Source organism: Ammodytes marinus (genome assembly GCF_949987685.1).
Source record: "Ammodytes marinus genome assembly, chromosome: 13".
NCBI classification, from domain to species: domain Eukaryota; kingdom Metazoa; phylum Chordata; class Actinopteri; order Uranoscopiformes; family Ammodytidae; genus Ammodytes; species Ammodytes marinus.
Genome location: NC_137217.1, coordinates 3621867 through 3641459, shown reverse-complemented (window position 1 = coordinate 3641459; position 19593 = coordinate 3621867). Strand labels below are relative to the sequence as shown.

The following is a 19593-nucleotide window of genomic DNA, read 5'->3' as shown; positions in this document are numbered from 1 at the left end:
GAGAGGGAGAACCCAAGGTAGTGTAGAGAGGGAGAACCCAAGGTAGAGAGGTAGAACCCAAGGTATAGATGGAGGATCCGAGGGAGAACCCAAGGCAGAGATGGAGAACCCGAGGTAGAGATGGAGAACCCGAGGGAGAACCCAAGGTAGAGATGGAGAACCCAAGGTAGAGAGGGAGAACCCAAGGTAGTGATGGAGAACCCAAGGTAGTGTAGAGAGGGAGAACCCAAGGTAGAGTAGAGAGGGAGAACCCAAGGTAGAGAGGTAGAACCCAAGGTAGAGATGGAGAATCCGAGGGAGAACCCAAGGTAGAGATGGAGAACCCGAGGGAGAACCCAAGGTAGAGATGGAGAACCCGAGTGAGAACTCAAGGTAGAGATGGAGAGCCCAAGGTAGTGTAGAGAGGGAGAACCCAAGGTAGAGAGGTAGAACCCAAGGTAGAGATGGAGAACCCGAGGGAGAACCCAAGGTAGAGATGGAGAACCCGAGGGAGAACCCAAGGTAGAGATGGAGAACCCGAGGGAGAACCCAAGGTAGAGATGGAGAACCCGAGTGAGAACTCAAGGTAGAGATGGAGAACCCAAGGTAGTGTAGAGAGGGAGAACCCAAGGTAGATATGGAGAACCCGAGGCAGAGAGGGAGAACCCAAAGCAGAGAGGGAGAACCCAAGGTAGTGTAGAGAGGGAGAACCCAAGGTAGTGCAGAGTCAAGGTGTTTGGATCAACAGTCCTGTAAAAATCTTTGAAAACCCGGTCAAGCCAGTCGGACTGTGTTGCATGTCTGTCTGTACTTATATGGTACCAGTCCCAAAAAGAAGAACATTTGCTGTTACCGTAAAATTGCAAATAGATGTGCATCAAAGTCCAAGCAACAGAAAGGGCACTCCCTGAATGGGCACTGCATTAGTATGATATATAAGACAGTTTTTATTGAATTCAAATAGTCATTCTATGTGAATGACTATTTGCTTTTAGGTGTAAGCTGCTATCTCACTAAAAATAGTTGTTTGCCTAAAGCAGACTGCTGTGTCCATCTCTCTTTGCTCTTCCTGCAGCTCTGCTTCACTGACGTTACCTGTTTGCTCTGCCTTTGTGTTAGCTCGAGGACATTCCATCTGTAAAGTATAGGACAAAATGTCCCAATCCTACTGGAAACAGAGCAGAGCCATGCAAATATGGAGGTGTTGTTCCTGGCTATTCATTACTCATTTTACATTTGTACTAAATGGGACATTAAGAGAACACAATTCAATAATTTGTTATTCATGCTGAGGTTATTTGGGCTCTGATAATGAGAACAAACCTTTTCAAACAGTAATGCTTTGAAGGGAAAGTTTGGCATTTGGAGAAGAAGTATGCTGATTGGCTTTCAGTGAAGACTTCTGGAGGCTACTGCTCCTGGTGAACAATAAGTCCACTACATTCAGACATTCACAAAGAAAGCACAACAAAGTCTTTCCATACTTCTATTTAGCTACACGTTAGCCATGCCAGTTGATAGAACGTGTTCATTAGTGGCATTTTGAGGTGCTGGTAAAGCCTGGCTAGCTGTGACCATCTATTTCCAGTCTTTATGCTAAGCTAAGCTAAGATGCAACTGTTTGTAGCTTTGTATTGTGCTGTACAGACATGAGAGTGGTATCAATGTTTTCATCTCACTCTTGTCTAGTAAGCAAATAATCATGTTTTCTAAAATGGTGAACTATTCATTTAGGTCAAATGCATTTTATATATGACATAGTTGACCTGACAAACCATGTTAAACTGTCTTCAGCCCTGTGCTCTGTCATTTAGTCATTGTATTTGTGTGTGTCATTGGTCTGTCTATAGATAGAGGATATCATCAACACAGTGAGGGATTCCAACCTGAAGCTAACGCTAGCCTTTGGGATTGGTATGCATCATGCAGGCCTTCACGCCAGAGACAGGAAGACTGTGGAGGAGCTGTTTGTCAACAGTAAGATCCAGGTACGACCGCACACCTTTACTGACTACCTATACCTGCTGGCTACAATTGGTTACTTCTAATATAAGTTGTACATAGATTGAATGCATAACTAATCAGTGATATACTGCTTAAATGCTCTTAACCCTTGTGCTTGATCTAAATGTCAAAGGTTTGTTCTGAAATCAATTTGTGGCATAATTGTCATGACTTTTTCGGCAAGGTGGGCAACCCAGTCAACACAATGAAAGTGTATGCATTGCCCTATTTAAAAGGTCACGTTATACTCATTTTCAGGTTCAAAATTGTAATGTGGGTTTGGATTAGAAACTGTTCTCATGGTGTAGTGTTAGACAAAACCAGTGCCATTGCTGAATCTCCTCTTTTCAGCCTCTGCCTGAAGCGCTTCGTTTTAGAGTCTCTTGTCTCTTTACATTACCAGTTCACCAATAAAACCGTGTTTTCCTCAACACCTACTCATATTATACTATTTTTGTTTAATTAATTTCCTTCTTTATACATTGTATTTAAAGGAATACTTCACCCATACGGAACCTGCGTTCTATCATTATAAAATTGCTATTATAATATAATATAAATTAGGTTTTTCTTCCCTCAGTCTTCCCTCAGTCTTCCTTTGGCCCAGCTGTCCTGTTAATCCTAACCCTACATTTTACCATGTCTGATGTCACACAAGGGAAAATGTAGGTTTAGACAGTGAGACCATAAAACACTCTTTGTGTCTTTTCTCAGGCTAGGATTAACCGATTTCTATCAGTTTTGCACATTTATACTACATAGGATCTCAGAGTTCAATACACCGTCATATTTCCACCGGTGAAGTAGGTCTTTAAGTCTCCTCCTATGTTCTTTCATTCCAGTGAGTTCTTGTGTTTTTCTTCCTCAGGTTTTGATAGCCACCAGCACTCTGGCCTGGGGGGTGAACTTCCCCGCTCACCTGGTGGTTGTCAAGGGAACCGAATACTATGATGGCAAAACCAGGCGCTATGTGGACTACCCCATTACAGGTACACAGTCCTGTTCATTGGCTAGTTTATCAGTGGCACTGACCATGCTTTTTAATCTGACATTATGTAAAATAATTCATTATTTAAAAAATTCTCCCTTATTAAACGTGAATGGTAAAACAAAAATGTTAAGCCATCAATTGTGTTAATTTCTCGACCTGTTTATACTGTATATAAGGCTTTACTTCTCATCACTTGATTGATTTATTTAAACTTAGAGAAGTAGAAGAGTCATTTCTGAGCTATGCTCTGTTGCTTACCACATGTTTTATTGTTGATTGTGCTGATGATGTATTACTGGTGCTGAGTTTATTGTATGTTTTATGATTTTGTATCATGTTGGATGAACCTTGAAGTGCCATGAAAAGCACCATCAAATACAACTATTTGTCTGGAGAATCTCAAAGAATAATGGAACATGGGACGGACAAACAGTGTTTTGTAATGTGTGTGTGTGTGTGTGTGTGTGTGTGTGTGTCTGCGTGTGCCTGTGTGTGTGTCTGTCTGTCTGTGTGTGTGTCTGCGTGTGCCTGTGTGTGTGTCTGTCTGTGTGTGTGTGTGTGTGTCTGTGTGTCTGTGTGTGTGTGTAGATGTTCTGCAGATGATGGGGCGAGCCGGCCGGCCTCAGTTTGATGACCAGGGCAAAGCGGTGATCCTGGTCCACGACATCAAGAAGGATTTCTACAAGAAGTTCCTCTACGAACCGTTCCCTGTTGAGTCCAGGTAACACATGTCTACTGCTTTAATGCTTAATGCTATTACCATGTCTCAGACAGTGGGGCTCATTTACCAAACTTTATAGTTGTATATCTGTGTGTAGATACTACTTTATGGTGCACCATAAAGAATCCCCCCTCAAACTGTTGTGTATGCTAGACAACTTTCCTACACACCATTAATGGACCTTCATCTTTTTATTTGGCCGTTTCAAATAGTTCAAACAAGACCTAGCATTCAGTCAGTTGACATCTGTGGTGCACACTGTTGTCAGTTATGAGAGCAGAGGTAAAGGGAAACTGGCTTGACTTTGTGTGACAGAGGGAGATAAGAGTTGTAGCAGAAGAAAGAGACAGCGGTACCACATGAGGGGGACAAAGTTCCAGTTTAGTATCTTAATAGATGGAACCAAATCTACTGTTACAGGTCATGTATGAATCTCATCAAAGGAGAAGTCAGACTATTTCACATACATTTAAAGGTTCCTCATCGGTTGTTTAAAGGTGAAGTAAGTGATTTATTTATGTTAATATAAATGTTAAATCGCTCTATATTCATACAGTGATCACTAATATAGTGTGCGCGTTTAATAAAGCCGATCTCTCAGTCACCTGCTCTGCATGTAATCGGCAAATAAACTTTTCGGGGTTCCCACTACTGATAAGCAATCAGAAGAGAGAACGCTACGTCCGAGCGTCCGATGGGTGAATGTGTATTCGCCTACAATGGCGGAGCAGGTAAAAATCCTTCCCAATGTCTGTTTTGATGGTTTTTTAATCATGTTTTATCACACTTACGGATCTGAGATGATGCTAGATAACTCTCTGCTTGAAGACCGCAGTGCATTAATGTGGTGACGTCGGGACGATAACTGTAGTAAAATAGGATACTGTACATGTAAAATAGGATACTGTACATGTAATAGAATAAATGAAAATAAGTATACGTGTTATGGTGTGGTTAAAATGATAAACATGTGCAGCATGAACATGACACAGCTGTGAGGTTATGGACGTTGGGTAAGATGTCATGGAAAAGCCATGGAAATGTGTTGAGAATTCAAATGTAAAAATGGAGTCCTGATTATTACTCCCCCTAATCTCAAATGCCCATTGAAACCAAATGTCAATGTTTAATTGACATTTGTGTGACTGTGTGTTCTATCTGCAGCCTGCTCAGTGTGCTGTCGGACCATCTGAACGCTGAGATCTCTGCAGGAACCATCTCCTCCAAACAGGACGCCATAGACTACATCACCTGGACCTACTTCTTCAGACGGCTGGTCATGAATCCCAGGTTAGGACTAAAGCTGCTCAGACACACACACACACACACACACACACACACACACACACACACCACATATCATTACTATCAGCAGAAGATCAAAACTAAAGAAAACCCCCTAACACACACACACACTCATGCACACATTCCACACTGGCCTTCCCCTCTCATCCCTGGTTGTGTTCTTCAGTCAAACATCTGCTCCATAGACAAGAGACCATTCCAGAACATTCCAAGCTTGTTGGTATTTGCCACGGCTGTCAACCCACATGTCATGTACCATCAGGCCTAGTGTACTGAGGCCTATCAGTATATAGTACTGCACTGGTACATGTCTGTGAAGCTTGACACTCATTTTGGATTAAAGGCATACTAAGCAATTGTAATCCAAAACACTTGTTGTCAAAAGCAGCTAATATCTACTCACCATCCACTACCTGAAAAAAAGGCTCAGGTGTCTACACACAGCCACGGCTCTGCTAACGGTGATCTAAAGAGCCTGGCTCAGAGCCAGCAGCCACAAAGAACGCTGCAGATTGGCGACCCAACCAAGGTTTTGACATTGAGACCATAAAACACTCTTTCTGCCCTTTCTCAGGCTAGGATGAAACGATTTTGTGAGCTTGAAAGTGTTTGATTGTCATCCCAGCTTGGGCCAAATGGTTGATAAACACAACATAACTTGTTAAAAAAAGCAGAAACACTATCCGGAGGTCACAATAATTTATGGGCCTAAGTTGTGCCACTTTTTACTCAAAGTGATTTTAAAGTGAGGCCTTGACAGTTATGTCTCCAACTCAAATATGTACATATATTTCAGGATGCTGTGCATCCCTGGCAATAAAAACTTTGGATCTGGAATAAACTGTTTAAGAAATATAGCTTTCGGAAAGAAAGTTGTCTTGTGGCACAACTTGCCCCCGGTGTGGTGTAAGTTGTGCCACAAGAGAGAATACCATGGGGTAAATTGTGCCATTGATATATATCTCATAAACTGTAATGCAAGACAAATCCATAAGACAATTACTTATTTAAGGTTTATTTAAAGTAAATAAAGTAAATATTTTACAAAGATTGAAGGTCAATTTTCTTAAACAAGGCCTAGCAGATCTAGGTGGTTTTGCCTGCAAAGCTCACAATGACAAAGTCACCATTATCATCTTTCTGGCCATCTGAACTCTCATCAGTGGTGTCATTAAGTGGAATGGAGTTGTCAGTCTCTTCTGAGCTACTCTAGACAATCACTTTCTTTTTGGTGACCAGCGTATACAGCCATGCCACTGGCACAACTCTTAGAAATGTATTTCGCACTAGTTGCTCCGTGCTTGTGACTGCTACCTGACAAATGTGATTCCCCCTCCATTTCTGCCTTTAAATCAAGGCTCAAAACCCATCTGTACACCCTGGTGTTTCCTCCCCATTAACTATCTTCTGCACTACTATCTTTGTTTATATTTGTGGATGTATGGGCTTTATGTCTTTTATTTTTTTTTATGTTATTTTACCTTCATTGTTTACCTACTGAATGCACTATGTACAGCACTTTGGACAGTGCAAACTGTCATAAATGTGCTTTTATAAATACATTTTACTTACTTACTTACTTACTTACTTACTTACTTACTTACTTACTTACTTACTTACTTACTTACTTACTTACTTACTTACTTACTTACTTACTTACTTACTTACTTACTTACTTACTTACTTACTTACTTACTTACTTACTTACTTATAACTCACCTAGACCCTTTGGCACAAATCACCCCAACCCCAGAATTTTGGATAATAGGCATGATGCAGCAATTTAGGGCTGACATCGTGCTAACTGTATAGACTCAAAGTGTAGCATACTAAAGCACTAAAACATGTGTGAAATGTTTTCAAACGTGTCAATAATTGTTCGGACACAATAATCAAAAAACCTTGATCATGGAAATTTTACTTTGAAAGGCAAAGTAAAAAAATGTGCTTTAATCTTATTCATTGTGTCTCCCTTCTTAACAGGATGAGTCAAATGGGTGGCTCTTCTTAAATATGTTGTCACATTTTCAATTTCTTCCACCGTTTACTAGAAACAAGGGGTGGCACAACTTCCCCACCGGCACAACTTAGGCCACTCTCCCCTATAAAGAAAGAATACAAATACTATAAAGGTGTGTAGCAATTAGGGATGTGCACATGTACATGTGTAACCATTTGGTAAATCATAACCGTTTAGGAAAAATCAATAAACGAAAACCGTTTTTTTTTTTTTTTTTTTTTTTAGTTTGGAAAATTACAATTACATTTTTTCAAGGAGTGGTGGGCGATGTGAGCTACTGTGTGCTACTAAAGCAGATAACACAATACATTATTGTGTTTGTTACAATATTTATTCATTGAACTATTTAACTGCTCCACCTTCAGTTTCACTTTCCTTTTCATCTCTGTCTCAAACAGCTGGTCCGATCAGCGGGAGTCAGTCTAATGACAGATTATCACTAGGCAGTTAGGATCACTTCGAAGTCAAAAGGCAAAATGCTGAAATAAAGGCCTCTCTGCCTCTGTCTATCTGTCTGCCTGACTTTCTCACTGCACACTGTCACTCCAACAGCATCGGCAAAAAAAAATTACGTCGACCCCCCCCCCCCCCTTTAAACGTGTACACAAAAGATTAACCGTAACCGTTTAGAAATTTTTGTAAACGTTCACACCCCTAGTAGCAATATTGACAGTGTTTGCATCACATTACTTAAGGCCTGGCCTGTTTGAGGTAGAGCCAGAGAGAGGGAAAAAAAGACCCTTGCCTTTGTTTTGGTGCTGCTAAATGTGCTAAAATCTCTATGCTTTATGGCCTTCCATTCAATTGGACAAACGATTTGTTTCCAGAATGACATAGAAATGATGCCTTCACTGCATGCTCTTTACAACAGTTGTATATTGGAGCCCCCTTACATTCAGCTTCATGTTACATCAAATGGGACTAGATGTCTTAGCATTTTGCCTCTGAATGTGCAGATCCCCTTTCACCATTATGGCCATGCAGCTGTGTGTTTTATACGTGGACAGCTAATCCATCACCACTGACTCTCACTCTTTGATTCCCCTACAGCACACACATAAATGCCCATAAAAACAGACACCTGGTCCCGTGGGTGTCATAAAGTAGTGCAGGGCCAGCTCTCTGTGCCATCAGGAGCCCTTAATGGTGATGACGCTAATGGCCATGACTTAATCAGGGGCCGGCCCCGTCTCCAAGATAAAGACCTGTGAAATGTGTTGGCTAATAAACACATGCAAGCGCTCACAACTCTGTGTGCTGTTAACATGTGGAGTGATTGAGAATGAAATAAATGCTTAACATTAAACACACATTAAATATGTCTCAACCTGCTGCTTCCAGCTCAAACAGTGAGGCTAGGGATTTCTAATGGCCGCTCCCCCCAACTGCACAATAAATGATTATCTATAATGATCATGAATAGATCATTATGCGTTGATATAATATAAGAAGTGGGAGATCTGTCAGAGTTGGGCCTTGGATGCATGCATTATGCAGACGACTAGCAAAATGACCTGGTATCTACTATTCCTCCTCTACCAAATGCCTAATGTAACTGTCACGTTGATATTCATCCCTGTTATGATCCTTTTTCTTTAAATGGTAAATGGACTTGACTTATATAGCCGATTTTCTCAGCCCCAAAGCGCTTTACATTTCTCACCACATTCACCCATTCATACACGCACTCATACACCGATGGCAGTTGCTGCCAAGCAATTTGGACTTCAGTGTCTTGCCCAGGGACACTTCGGCATGTGGCGGGGAGACGGGGGATCGAACCTCTCCCTACCCACTACGCCACAGCCTCCCCTTTAGAACTTTAAGCTCTGCCTTTTTCGCAACATGTTCCGTTTGTGGCCTTAATTGTTTCACCCGGCTCATTGAGTAATGTAGCCCATTTAAATTCCATATTCATTTCATTGTATTTTTTCTTTTTTCAACCACCAAAACAATGTAACATTAAACCAACATTGAATTACAATAACTACACCAATTATTGAGCATAACATACTGTCCCAGAATGTACATACACATTCAACAGAAGAAAACATATTTTACACCCATTTCTTTCACTGAGCTGCTAATCTGAACAAGAGGGAGCATATTAAAAAAGGGGGATACATACTAGAACACAAGCAAAGTTTAACAAAATATAATACGCTTAGTAAGCTTGCCAAATATATTACAATAAAGATCAAGTAACTAACTACCAAAATACATGCTAAAAGGGTAGACAATTTTTCAGTGTCGTGTAAAATGTGTTAGCCTTTCCTAAGGAAAAGTAGACAGTACTTTATCATACCACATTGATACTGTGATGGACATGAATGGATACAAGCATGCAGACTGCATACAAGCATCTTCTCAGCTAGTGTGTTACATTACATTTTATTTAGCTGATTTATTTAGCTTTATCCAAAGCGACTTCCATTAAGTGCATTCAACCATGAAGGTACAAACTCAGAACAAGAACAAACTCAGAACAACAAGAATCCCGCAAGTGTTCCTCTGAAATTGTGCAACTGTGCGACCAGTTTGTGATTTTAAGGGCATACAGGTGCAGTGGTGTGGATTGCATCTGTTTTTTTTAATTTAACCTTTATTTAACCAGGAAAAAAACCTATTGAGATTAAAAATCTCTTTTTCAAAGGTGACCTGGCCAAGACAGGCAGCAGCACAATGAACCACAGTTACAGACAAACAGTTACAGACAAACACACAGGGACAAAATTAAAATAGCACTAAAAAATAAAGCAAATCAATTCACACTGCAACAATCCTAAATAGACCCATTTCTGTAACCAGGAAAAAAAACCTATTAAAAACACCGACATCTTAGAGAGTCTAGCTCAATTTCCTTCATTTTCGACTTTAAGGCATTCAACGAAATGAATTCAACAAGTCCTAGGTCTTTCTGCAGCGTATTCCACACAGTGGGGGCAGAGTACACAAAAGCCTTTTCTGTGCTGTTTGTGAATGATGTGAGCCTGTATGTTGTGATCAAGCCCCAACCTCAGCGATTTTTACCAGCATCCAATAAGGAAGTGACCACAACTGTAGTAACCAGAAGTGCCACTGGGGGCTGGGAGCAGAAGACAGCCATCTCTAAACATGCCGTTTTCACAGCATTATTAAACCTATTTACAGCCTGGGCCACGAAACCATTTTAGTCTGTATGTTTAGGTCATATCTCAATGACAACACTGAGGGGGGTGTATTTTTTTGGCCCACGCTAGTTTTTATTCTTTTGGAGGTTAAAATGTATTGGCGCGATCTCTTGAGTGACAGCTCTCCGCCCGTTGTCCCTCACTTTGCCTCGGAGGTATATGTCAGCTATCTCCCTCCCCCTCACAAAATGGCGACGCGCACAAACCAGGATTATTGGATGCCGTGTGAATAACTGAGGTCAGCCTGGATGCTACATCCATATTATTTACTGTCTATGGTTGTGATGTGTGAAGGGATAAGGCGCAGTTATTGCCTCCTGTTTGTGAAGCTTTGGCAGGCTGCAGGATAACAGTAGATTGCTGGCCCAAATTCAGGGCTTTCTTTGAGTCTTATTCACAAGTGAGGCTATAGCTTGGAGTGCAAGAGCAACAGAGAGACCAGTAGAACATTAGCAGTTACACAGGAATAATGAGCAGTGGCGCTGGATGAAGAGAAAGGGGTAGAGCGGGTCGGCCAATGATTGAAGGGTTGGTGGTTCGATTCCCGCCCTGCCACTTGAGTCATGGTTGTTGTGTCCTTGGGCAAGACACTTCACCCACCTTATAGGTGTATAAATGTGTGTGAATGGTAACGTGGGAATGGGAACAGGTCTCCCTTGCAATAGAGTCTCCGGTCTCAATGGAATTTACCTGTATAAATAAAGGTTAAAAAAAAGGACCCTACCATGGGGCACAATGATGTGATGTGATGAAAGGTTCTCCAACTTGACCCAAGACGTAGTTTACATTACTTGTGTTCCAAAAATGACACAGGTTTTTTCCAAACACACCATGGCCATGGCCTGGTTTCCTTCACTCACAGCATGCAGACATATTGGCATGGTGAGCTAATGAAGATTGTCTTTGATTGCCCTTCTGCTGAGCCTCATGTGGTAACTCTTTACTTCCAGAGCTGAGCATGGAACCCATTTCAGCCACTGGTTGTCTTATTTCAGATAATAACAAGTCCAAGCTGGGAATCATTTGCTGGCAAGGGGCTGGGCATTTAGCTTTTTATTTTCAGAACATCACAGGGTGTACAAAACTCTTAACGGTTAGAGTCTTGTACACCCGTTGATAATGTTATGGCTACTGTGTCTAGCCATTGTTGCTGGTTACAATGGCCTAGATACAGTAGCCATTTAACCCTACCATTGTTCTCTGGGTTCTCCATTAAGTCCTAATGACGTTCCATCATCACTAAGGTTTCAATATTAGTGTTACATAATGGTGGAGAGAGAACCCCTTGTTAAGTCTCTTATCCCCATGTTGTGTATTATTCTGGTTTTTTAACACGATTTCTAAATGGAAAATGGAAGTTTGTAACAGTGTCCTTGTAATATGCTGAGTGATGTATACATGTCTACAACTACTTCACATCAGCAGTTCTGTCATTTCTGTAGCGACTGAGTTCCATCAACAGATGAGGGCAAACCCAGTTGATTTACTTTACCAATTAAAGCTACAGTGCGGAAGTTTTCTGTATAAATGAATGTCAGTTACATTAAAGCCATTGTCAAAAGAGTTGACGCAAAGTGGATTGAGCCTATCAGCTCCACTAAGCCCTTTCTGTATTTCTCAGTATGGCAGCGTTTACAAACTGGTGCAAATCCGTTCGCGATCACCGAAGGCCTAGCTCATTTAGATGCGCCGACAGTGTGTTTGTAACAACTCAGAATTCCTCATTGGGAGGGGGACATAGGTTACGCACTATAGCTTTATATGTGTGTAAAATCATCATGTTTACCAATAGTTTTGCTCTAGTGAACGATTTTTGCGGATTCACACAGATTTCCATTCATTTTTAAAACTGTTCCGTGAGCCATCTTCAACACTTCTTCTAAAAGCAGAATATGATGTTAGGTTGCATGGCCCCTCAACCGGGATTACTTTGTAGTGTGCATTTAACCACAGCCAAGTGTGGAGTTTAACCCGCACCATATGTGTCTGCCTGTACTCTCTGAATCATCACTCAGCACATCTTCAATATGTTCAACACTATTTAAATCTTCTTGAGCCTGCCTATCCCAAGGTTATGGTAGACAGAAGGGGATAAAAGCAAAGCATGAAGCGTGTAAAAAACAACACAAGTTCCCACTTGAATAGAACTAACACACACACACACACACACACACACACACACACACACACTGACAAACAGGATTCGCTCTGTATTTTCTACTATGACATGATTGATTTTCATCTTCCCCTCATGTGTTGTGCAGTTATTATAACCTGGAAGATATCAGCCACGAGTCCGTCAATAAGTTCTTGTCCGGCCTGGTGGAGAAAAGCCTGCTGGACTTGGAGTGCTCTCACTGCATAGAGATAAAAGAGGTGTGTGTATATTATTTTGAAATGAACTCCTTTAGTCTGTAACATGACACAAATGAGTTGAACGTGATTGATTGATTGTCTTTATTTCGAATATGCAAGCAATACATGTTTTAAATAGTAATAGATGAATAAATAAAAAACTAAATGAAAAAAAAAAGAAACAAAAAAAAAATCAGACACACTTTCTACATGCTCGAAAGGGGGTAGGAAGAAGTAAAAAACCTATCTAGTCCTACCCCTGAACAGATCCATTTAGCTTGGATAGTTAGTATTATGTTATTAACATGTCAGTATATATGATAAAAAGCTATAATAATGCACATATATGAATAATTATGTTTATAAATATATATATTAATGGTTTGTTTGTGTGTAACTGTTTGCAGGACGATCGGAGCATTGAGCCACTGACTCATGGTCGCATCGCCTCCTACTACTACCTGAAGCACCAGACCGTGCGCACCTTTAAGGAGCGACTGAGGGATGAGCTGCCCATCCCTGACCTGCTCTCTGTTCTCACTGTGAGTTTCACATTGTGAACATATACAGCTAACTGCTGGTCTCACCACTTACCAATTAGGCAAGGCAAGATCCTTTCTGTAGCACAATTCATACACAAGGCAATTCAAAGTGTTTAACAGGGTCATACAAATACATCAAGATTAGACATTAGATTTTGAATGAACGACAAAGAGCAAAAACAGGCAGACAAATAAAAAATAAAAATAAATTAACAAATAAATGTAAAGAACTGCATTTAGGAGACAAGCTTTAATTAAATAAAAATGACAGGTTAAGTGGGGAAATGAGTTATCACCATATACCATTTGTCCATCCTATCAATGCCACAACTTTTTTTTCCATGTTTTTTCCTTACTAAAATGATGCTGGGGACTCATTGTGTTGTGAGTGGACAGATATACAGTAATGGGGTCATTGTGTTTTAACAATACCTCCCTCTAGAAAAAGAGAATGGTCCAGATCCACACGTTCCCTGCGTTCCAAATCACATACTCTTTCTTTTTACTACACTACATACTAAATAACGGAAGAGTTTTAGGGCCACGGGAGAGAAAAAAATCAGATAAAGAAGTTTTTTTTTCATTATGTCGAGAAATGTCAAGAATAAAGACGAATACTCCAAAATGCTATTGGAGTTAGTGGGGCATTTATGTATTTTCAGCATACATCAATTGACGTGCATGTATTGGGACATCCTAAATCTTTTTCTGACACACTAAATAGTGTGGTAGTATGGGCATTGGAACGCAGGGAAGATGTATTCCTGACTGTGCTGACTAGGTCATCTCTCCTCACCATCAGGTCAAAATGACCAAGACACTGAATGCATTAAAGAAAAACAAGGAGAATAAATAACTACAAATCGGTCTTCAATCTAAGTCGCCTTTAGCTGTAGAAAAACCTGGATTTACTGTCTTTGTGTCCACAGTCGGTGATTTAGAGTGTCTGTACTTTTTCTTTCACTTTTGCTCTTGCAGTGGAAAATCATTCGACTTTGGATATTTTTGCTAGAATTCCGTATTTTCCAATTAAATAGCTGTCAAAAAATACATAATTAACAAGCGCAAATTACAAATAAGACTGCACTTATTTTTAGTACAATACTTTTCATATTAATGTTGTTGGATATGAACAAGAACTTAGTTTTGATTGTTTTAAGAAAGTACAAACTGTGTGCTGTTTCCATTTATCAGAGACATCATGCACACACACGCACAAACACACACACACACACACGCACAACACACGCACGCACAACACACGCACACACTTTTCTCCCTCATATCAAATTAGCACCTTTGTCTGAGCTTCATTACCTCTCTCCAGTCTGGGGCTTAGCTGTGATCTGTTGACCTCTCCCTCTTCCCTGAATTGACCTGGTTCATCCCAGCAGCAAGGTCAAGACATGGTGCTTTCACACCTTTCACTATGGGGGATGAGGATGACACTTTTACCATTGCCTTCTAATGGGCTTATACAGCTGTTTGTAATCATCCATAGTGACTACTGGAAAAAATATATCTTGTTTTTGGCAACCTTTGAGTTCTAAAGCCAGATCTTCTTAAAGTTAAAATTAACTTTACTTTTTTCTAGAATCAAATTGCTAAAAGTGTAAGGTCCAACCAAGTCTTGTCAGGTTTGAAGATACTGACACTAGTTACTTCTGTTTAGGATTGTTTTGTTTGGAAAAAATTAAGAGACCACTCCAAATGTTCAGTGTCTCTTGTTTTACTCTTAAGAGGCATATGTTTGAGTTAAATGAACATTTAGATTTTATAATATAAACTACTGACAACATTTCTATCAAATGCATCATAAAAAGATTGTCATTTAGAGCATGTTCAATAAGTAATGTAGAGATGGAGATTGAAGAAAAATCCAGACTGGTCTCTTAATTTTTTCCGGGGCTGTAGGGGAGAGTGGCCTGAATTGTGCCGGTGGGGATGTTGTGCCACCCCTTGTTTCTAGAAAACCATAAAAGAAATTGGAAATGTGACCACATATTTAAGAAGGGCCATCCATTTAACTCATTCTGTAAAGAAGGGAGAAACATGGAATAAGATATAAGCACATTTAAGCTCAAAAAACAGTTTTTTGCCTTTCAAAGTAAAATTTCCATGATCAAGGTGTTTTGATTATTGTGTCTGAACAATTATAGACACGTTTGAAAACATTTGACACGTGTTTGTGTTTTAGTATGCTACACTTTGTGTCTATATACTGTAGTTAGCTAGCCTGGTCCAACCAGACCATCATACTTCATTTCATTTGTACAGAAGGTCTGGAAGTGCTGTAATTGGCAAACGTTCACTCACTTGGAGGCGGGTGTCTGTCGAAGTTTAAAACTATTGGATCTGCCCAGTGCCACTCTGGATTAGCCAACCAATCGCATCACGTTTGGTCGTCACGTGTGTCATGAGCCGCTTTTGACGGTGCGTTCCAGTTGGACAGGGAACTCGGAAATTTCCGACTTCACTACATATTGTAGTCTATGAATCTACCGGTACCTGGCAACAGTAACTTGTTAGAGCCTAACGTTTAGTTATTTGGACGAGAAAGGTTTTAGGCGTCCATACTTTCGCGAGCAGATGCACTGGAACACAGACAGGTCGGAACTCGGAACTATCAAGTCGGAAATCTCCTTCTTCCGAGTATAAAGGAACGCAGCATTCAACTGAAACTGGAGCGCGACTTCGACGTCATCGTTCTCAGCCACTCGCTCTGTTCGCTGATTGGACGACTGTAGATTCTCCGGCGAAAGCTGGGAAATGCACTGTACACCCAGACTGACTACTGAAGGGAAAATTAAATTTGGCCGGAAGTAGGCGGGCGGAGCCAGGCTAGTAGTTAGCAAGATGTCAGCCCTAAAATGCTGCATCATGCTTAGTATCCAAAATTCTGGGGTTGGGGTGATTTGTGCCAGAAGGCCTGGGGTGAGTTATAAGTAAGTAAGTCAGTCAAATGTATTTATAAAAGCACATTTATAACAGTTTGCACTGTCCAAAGTGCTGAACATAGTGCATTCACCATTCAGTAGGTAAAAAATGTAATTAAAATAAGAATAACCAAAATAAAATACATAACGCCCAGACATCCACATATAAACAAAAATTAGTAGTGTAGAGGTAATATAGTTAATGGGGAGGAAAGACCAGGGTGTACAGATGGGTTTTGAGCCTTGATTTAAAGGCAGAAATGTAGAGGGAATCGCATATGCCAGGTGGCAGTTGGTTCTACAAGGGCAGAGCAGCTAGTGCAAAGTAAATTTCTGAGAGTTGTGCCATTGGCATGGCTGTATACGCTGGTCACCAAAAGAAAGTGATTGTCTACAATAGCTCAGAAGAGAGTGTCATCTCCATTCCACTTAACCACACCACTGATGAGAGTTCAGATGGCAAGAAAGATGATGATGGTGACTTTGTCATTGTGAGCTTTGCAGGCAAAACCACCTAGATCTGCTAGGCCTTGTTTAAGAAAATTGACCTTCAATCTTTGTAAAATATTTACTTTATTTACTTTAAATAAACCTTAAATAAGTAATTGTCTTATGGATTTGTCTTGCATTACAGTTTATGAGATATATATCAATGGCACAATTTACCCCATGGTATTCTCTCTTGTGGCACAACTTACACCACACCGGGGGCAAGTTGTGCCACAAGACAACTTTCTTTCCGAAAGCTATATTTCTTAAACAGTTTAGTCCAAATCCAAAGTTTTTATTGCCAGGGATGCACAACACCCTGAAATATATGTACATATTTGAGTTGGAGACTTTACTGTCAAGGCCTCACTTTGAAGTCACTTTGAGTAAAAAGTGGCACATCTCACCCTACTCTCCCCTATAAGATTTGTTTTACCTAATGAAAATCTGCACTTATTTGAATGAAATCAATGCAACATGTATTCCTTAATCTGTATTGATCCAGAGTTCTGTGCTCTCTGGGTTGTCAAAGGATTAGCCTGGTGATATTTTATGTTTTCATAGTATCAGCACAACCAATGAATAGACCAAAATCCAACAGTGTTTTGGTCCATCTCTCAGTACTTTTCTGACTTCCCTACCCTGCATGTCAAGCCAACAGTTCCTGCTGAAGACATGTGTTTTTTAAACATCTAACAACTGCACTTTGGAATTGCTGCATAAAAGCTTGATTTGGTAGAGCCAGATGTCCTGAGTGAACTCTGTGTGTTTGAATGGTCTTTCATGCCTGGTGTGCTATTTTTTTATTTGTGCTATTTCTCAAACTTGGAAAAAAAAGGGCCCAAAAAAACATGGGTTCCAAAGATATTTAGATCCCAATTGCACTGTTGTTGGTGTTCAGTAAATCAAGGGTCTATTAGCTTTTCTGGACTGGAAAACAAATTGTAAGGGTATATGGGGGGAAAAATAGTTACACCAGTATTCTCCCCTGGCATTGACTAAATGTAAGTTTTAATCATTCTTAGAAATGTTATGTTTTAGTCTATTTTCAGTGGCAAATGTAAACACACGTTGTGCTGTAGTTAGGGTTTATTAAAGGTTCAGTAAGCGGAATGGTCAGTTTAGATAACTTCCTGTCAGTGACTGCAGTTAGCAGTCCCCTCCCTCGTCCCCACGTCACCACATTAATGCACTGCGGTCTTCAAGCAGCGAGTTATCTAGCATCATCTCAGATCCATAAGTGTGATAAAACATGATAAAAAACATCAAAACAGACATTGGGGAGGATTTTTAGCTGCTCCGCCATTGTAGGGCATACACATTCACCCATATGTCGCTCTGCACGTGTACCAGCAGTGAGACGGGTGCCGGTTTGTAGTGTTCTCTCTTCTTATTGGTTATCACTAGTGGGATCCACGAAAAGTTTATTTGCCGATTACATGCAGAGCAGTTGACTGAGCGATCGGCTTTATGAAATGTGCACACTATACAAGTGATCACTGTATGAATAAAGAGCGATTTAACACTTATATTAACATAAATAAATCGCTTACTTCACCTTTAATGTTGGTTAGCAATGGAGCTCTATGGTATATAGGAATATGATATATCAGGCTTTCTATATAAAAAAAATGAATAGGATACATTATTTGTTGATTCCCCATCCCATGAAATACAGCATGTTCTTCTACTCTCAATTAGGTTGTGGCCAAAAGAATCTCTATTTAAAGCTGTTATTTCACACTATATGGATTACCTTTATGTTAACAGACGTTGTTTAGCTTTTATTTTTGTAGCATTCTATTTTACACCATATGGCACATGGAAGTCCATGCAGTGCTTGAACCCAGCTTTAATAATGATAACATATGGATGGGAGGGGGCTACTAGCAGACAGTCAACATCACTCTCCTTTGCACACATGTAGTTGGAAGCAGACCAAAGCATATTATGCCTGGCTGGCTCCCTCCCTCTCTAACTAGCTGCCATACAATAGGCCAGTCACCCCCAGCCTGCCCCAGCCATTTCCCCCTGTGTTAGCTACAAAGCACTGGCATGCTCCTCCAGTGGCATCCTCCCCTAATTGCAGTAGCGTGCCCAACTGCCCACTAATGAGCTACACCTACCTCCCCCTACATTTCTCTTTCTGAGCGATACACCACCAGACAAGTCTGTCTTTGTCTCTGTATTTTTCTGTTGTGTTTGTCACTGGTGGTGGGCAATGCTTTAAAGAAGGTAAGGCTCCTAAGAAGCTACACTATGGCACATGGTCACTGAGACCTCACAATGTAGGTCACAGTAACCGTTGACCAACCAGAATCTATCCAGATCAGGGAATCAGAGGAAAGGAGAGGGCAACGACATATTTCCTCACAAAGTCCAACAATTTTACAACTTTTAAGTATCAACCATTGCAGCATAATAATGTACTTGTACTACACTTAAGAAACCTGGTTTCAGCACACCCCCTGTTTTCCCTTCCAATCCCTGCTTTAATACTCCAGCCTTTCTCCCATAGCCTTTGTCCCTGCTCTGTTGTGGGTAAATGTTACTAGAGACAGTGAGAGTTACAGTCAAGCCCGAAATTATTCATACCCCTGGCAAATTTTGACTTAAAGTTACTTTTATCCAACCAGCAAGTTTTTTCTTGATTGGAAATGACACAGGCTTCTCCCAGAAGATAATAAGACAATGAACAAGAGGCATCATTGTGGAAAAAAATATTTTTCAGCTTTTATTTTAAAGCAAAAGTGGTGAAGAAATGGTTAGCGGACAAACACATTAACGTTTTACAGTGGCCAAGCCAGAGTCCTGACTTTCCAATCCAATCCAATTCAGAATCAGTGGAGGGAGCTAAAGCAGTGAGACCCTCCAAACTGAAAGAGTTGAAGCTCATTGCAAAAGATGAATGGGCAAAAATACTAGTGGAGACATGCAAAAAGCTGGCCAGCAATTATAGGAAGCGTTTGATTGCTGTAATAGCCAATAAGGGCTTTTAAAATTGATTATTGAGAAGGGTATGAATACTTTTGGGCATGCCACTTTTTGTTCAAATGTAAATAAAAGCTGGAAAAAAAATGT

General features: G+C 40.4%; 1 protein-coding gene across 1 annotated transcript in view; it reads left to right on the top strand.

The window, feature by feature from the left end:
* ascc3 (activating signal cointegrator 1 complex subunit 3) overlaps window positions 1-19593 on the top strand; it is a 202833-nt gene that overhangs the window by 166338 nt on the left and 16902 nt on the right. The window contains exons 31-36 of the mRNA XM_080039406.1: window positions 1830-1967; window positions 2852-2972; window positions 3563-3695; window positions 4860-4985; window positions 12455-12566; window positions 12953-13087. Coding sequence (XP_079895532.1) covers window positions 1830-1967; window positions 2852-2972; window positions 3563-3695; window positions 4860-4985; window positions 12455-12566; window positions 12953-13087 — 765 coding nt within the window. The remainder of the gene's footprint in view (window positions 1-1829; window positions 1968-2851; window positions 2973-3562; window positions 3696-4859; window positions 4986-12454; window positions 12567-12952; window positions 13088-19593) is intronic.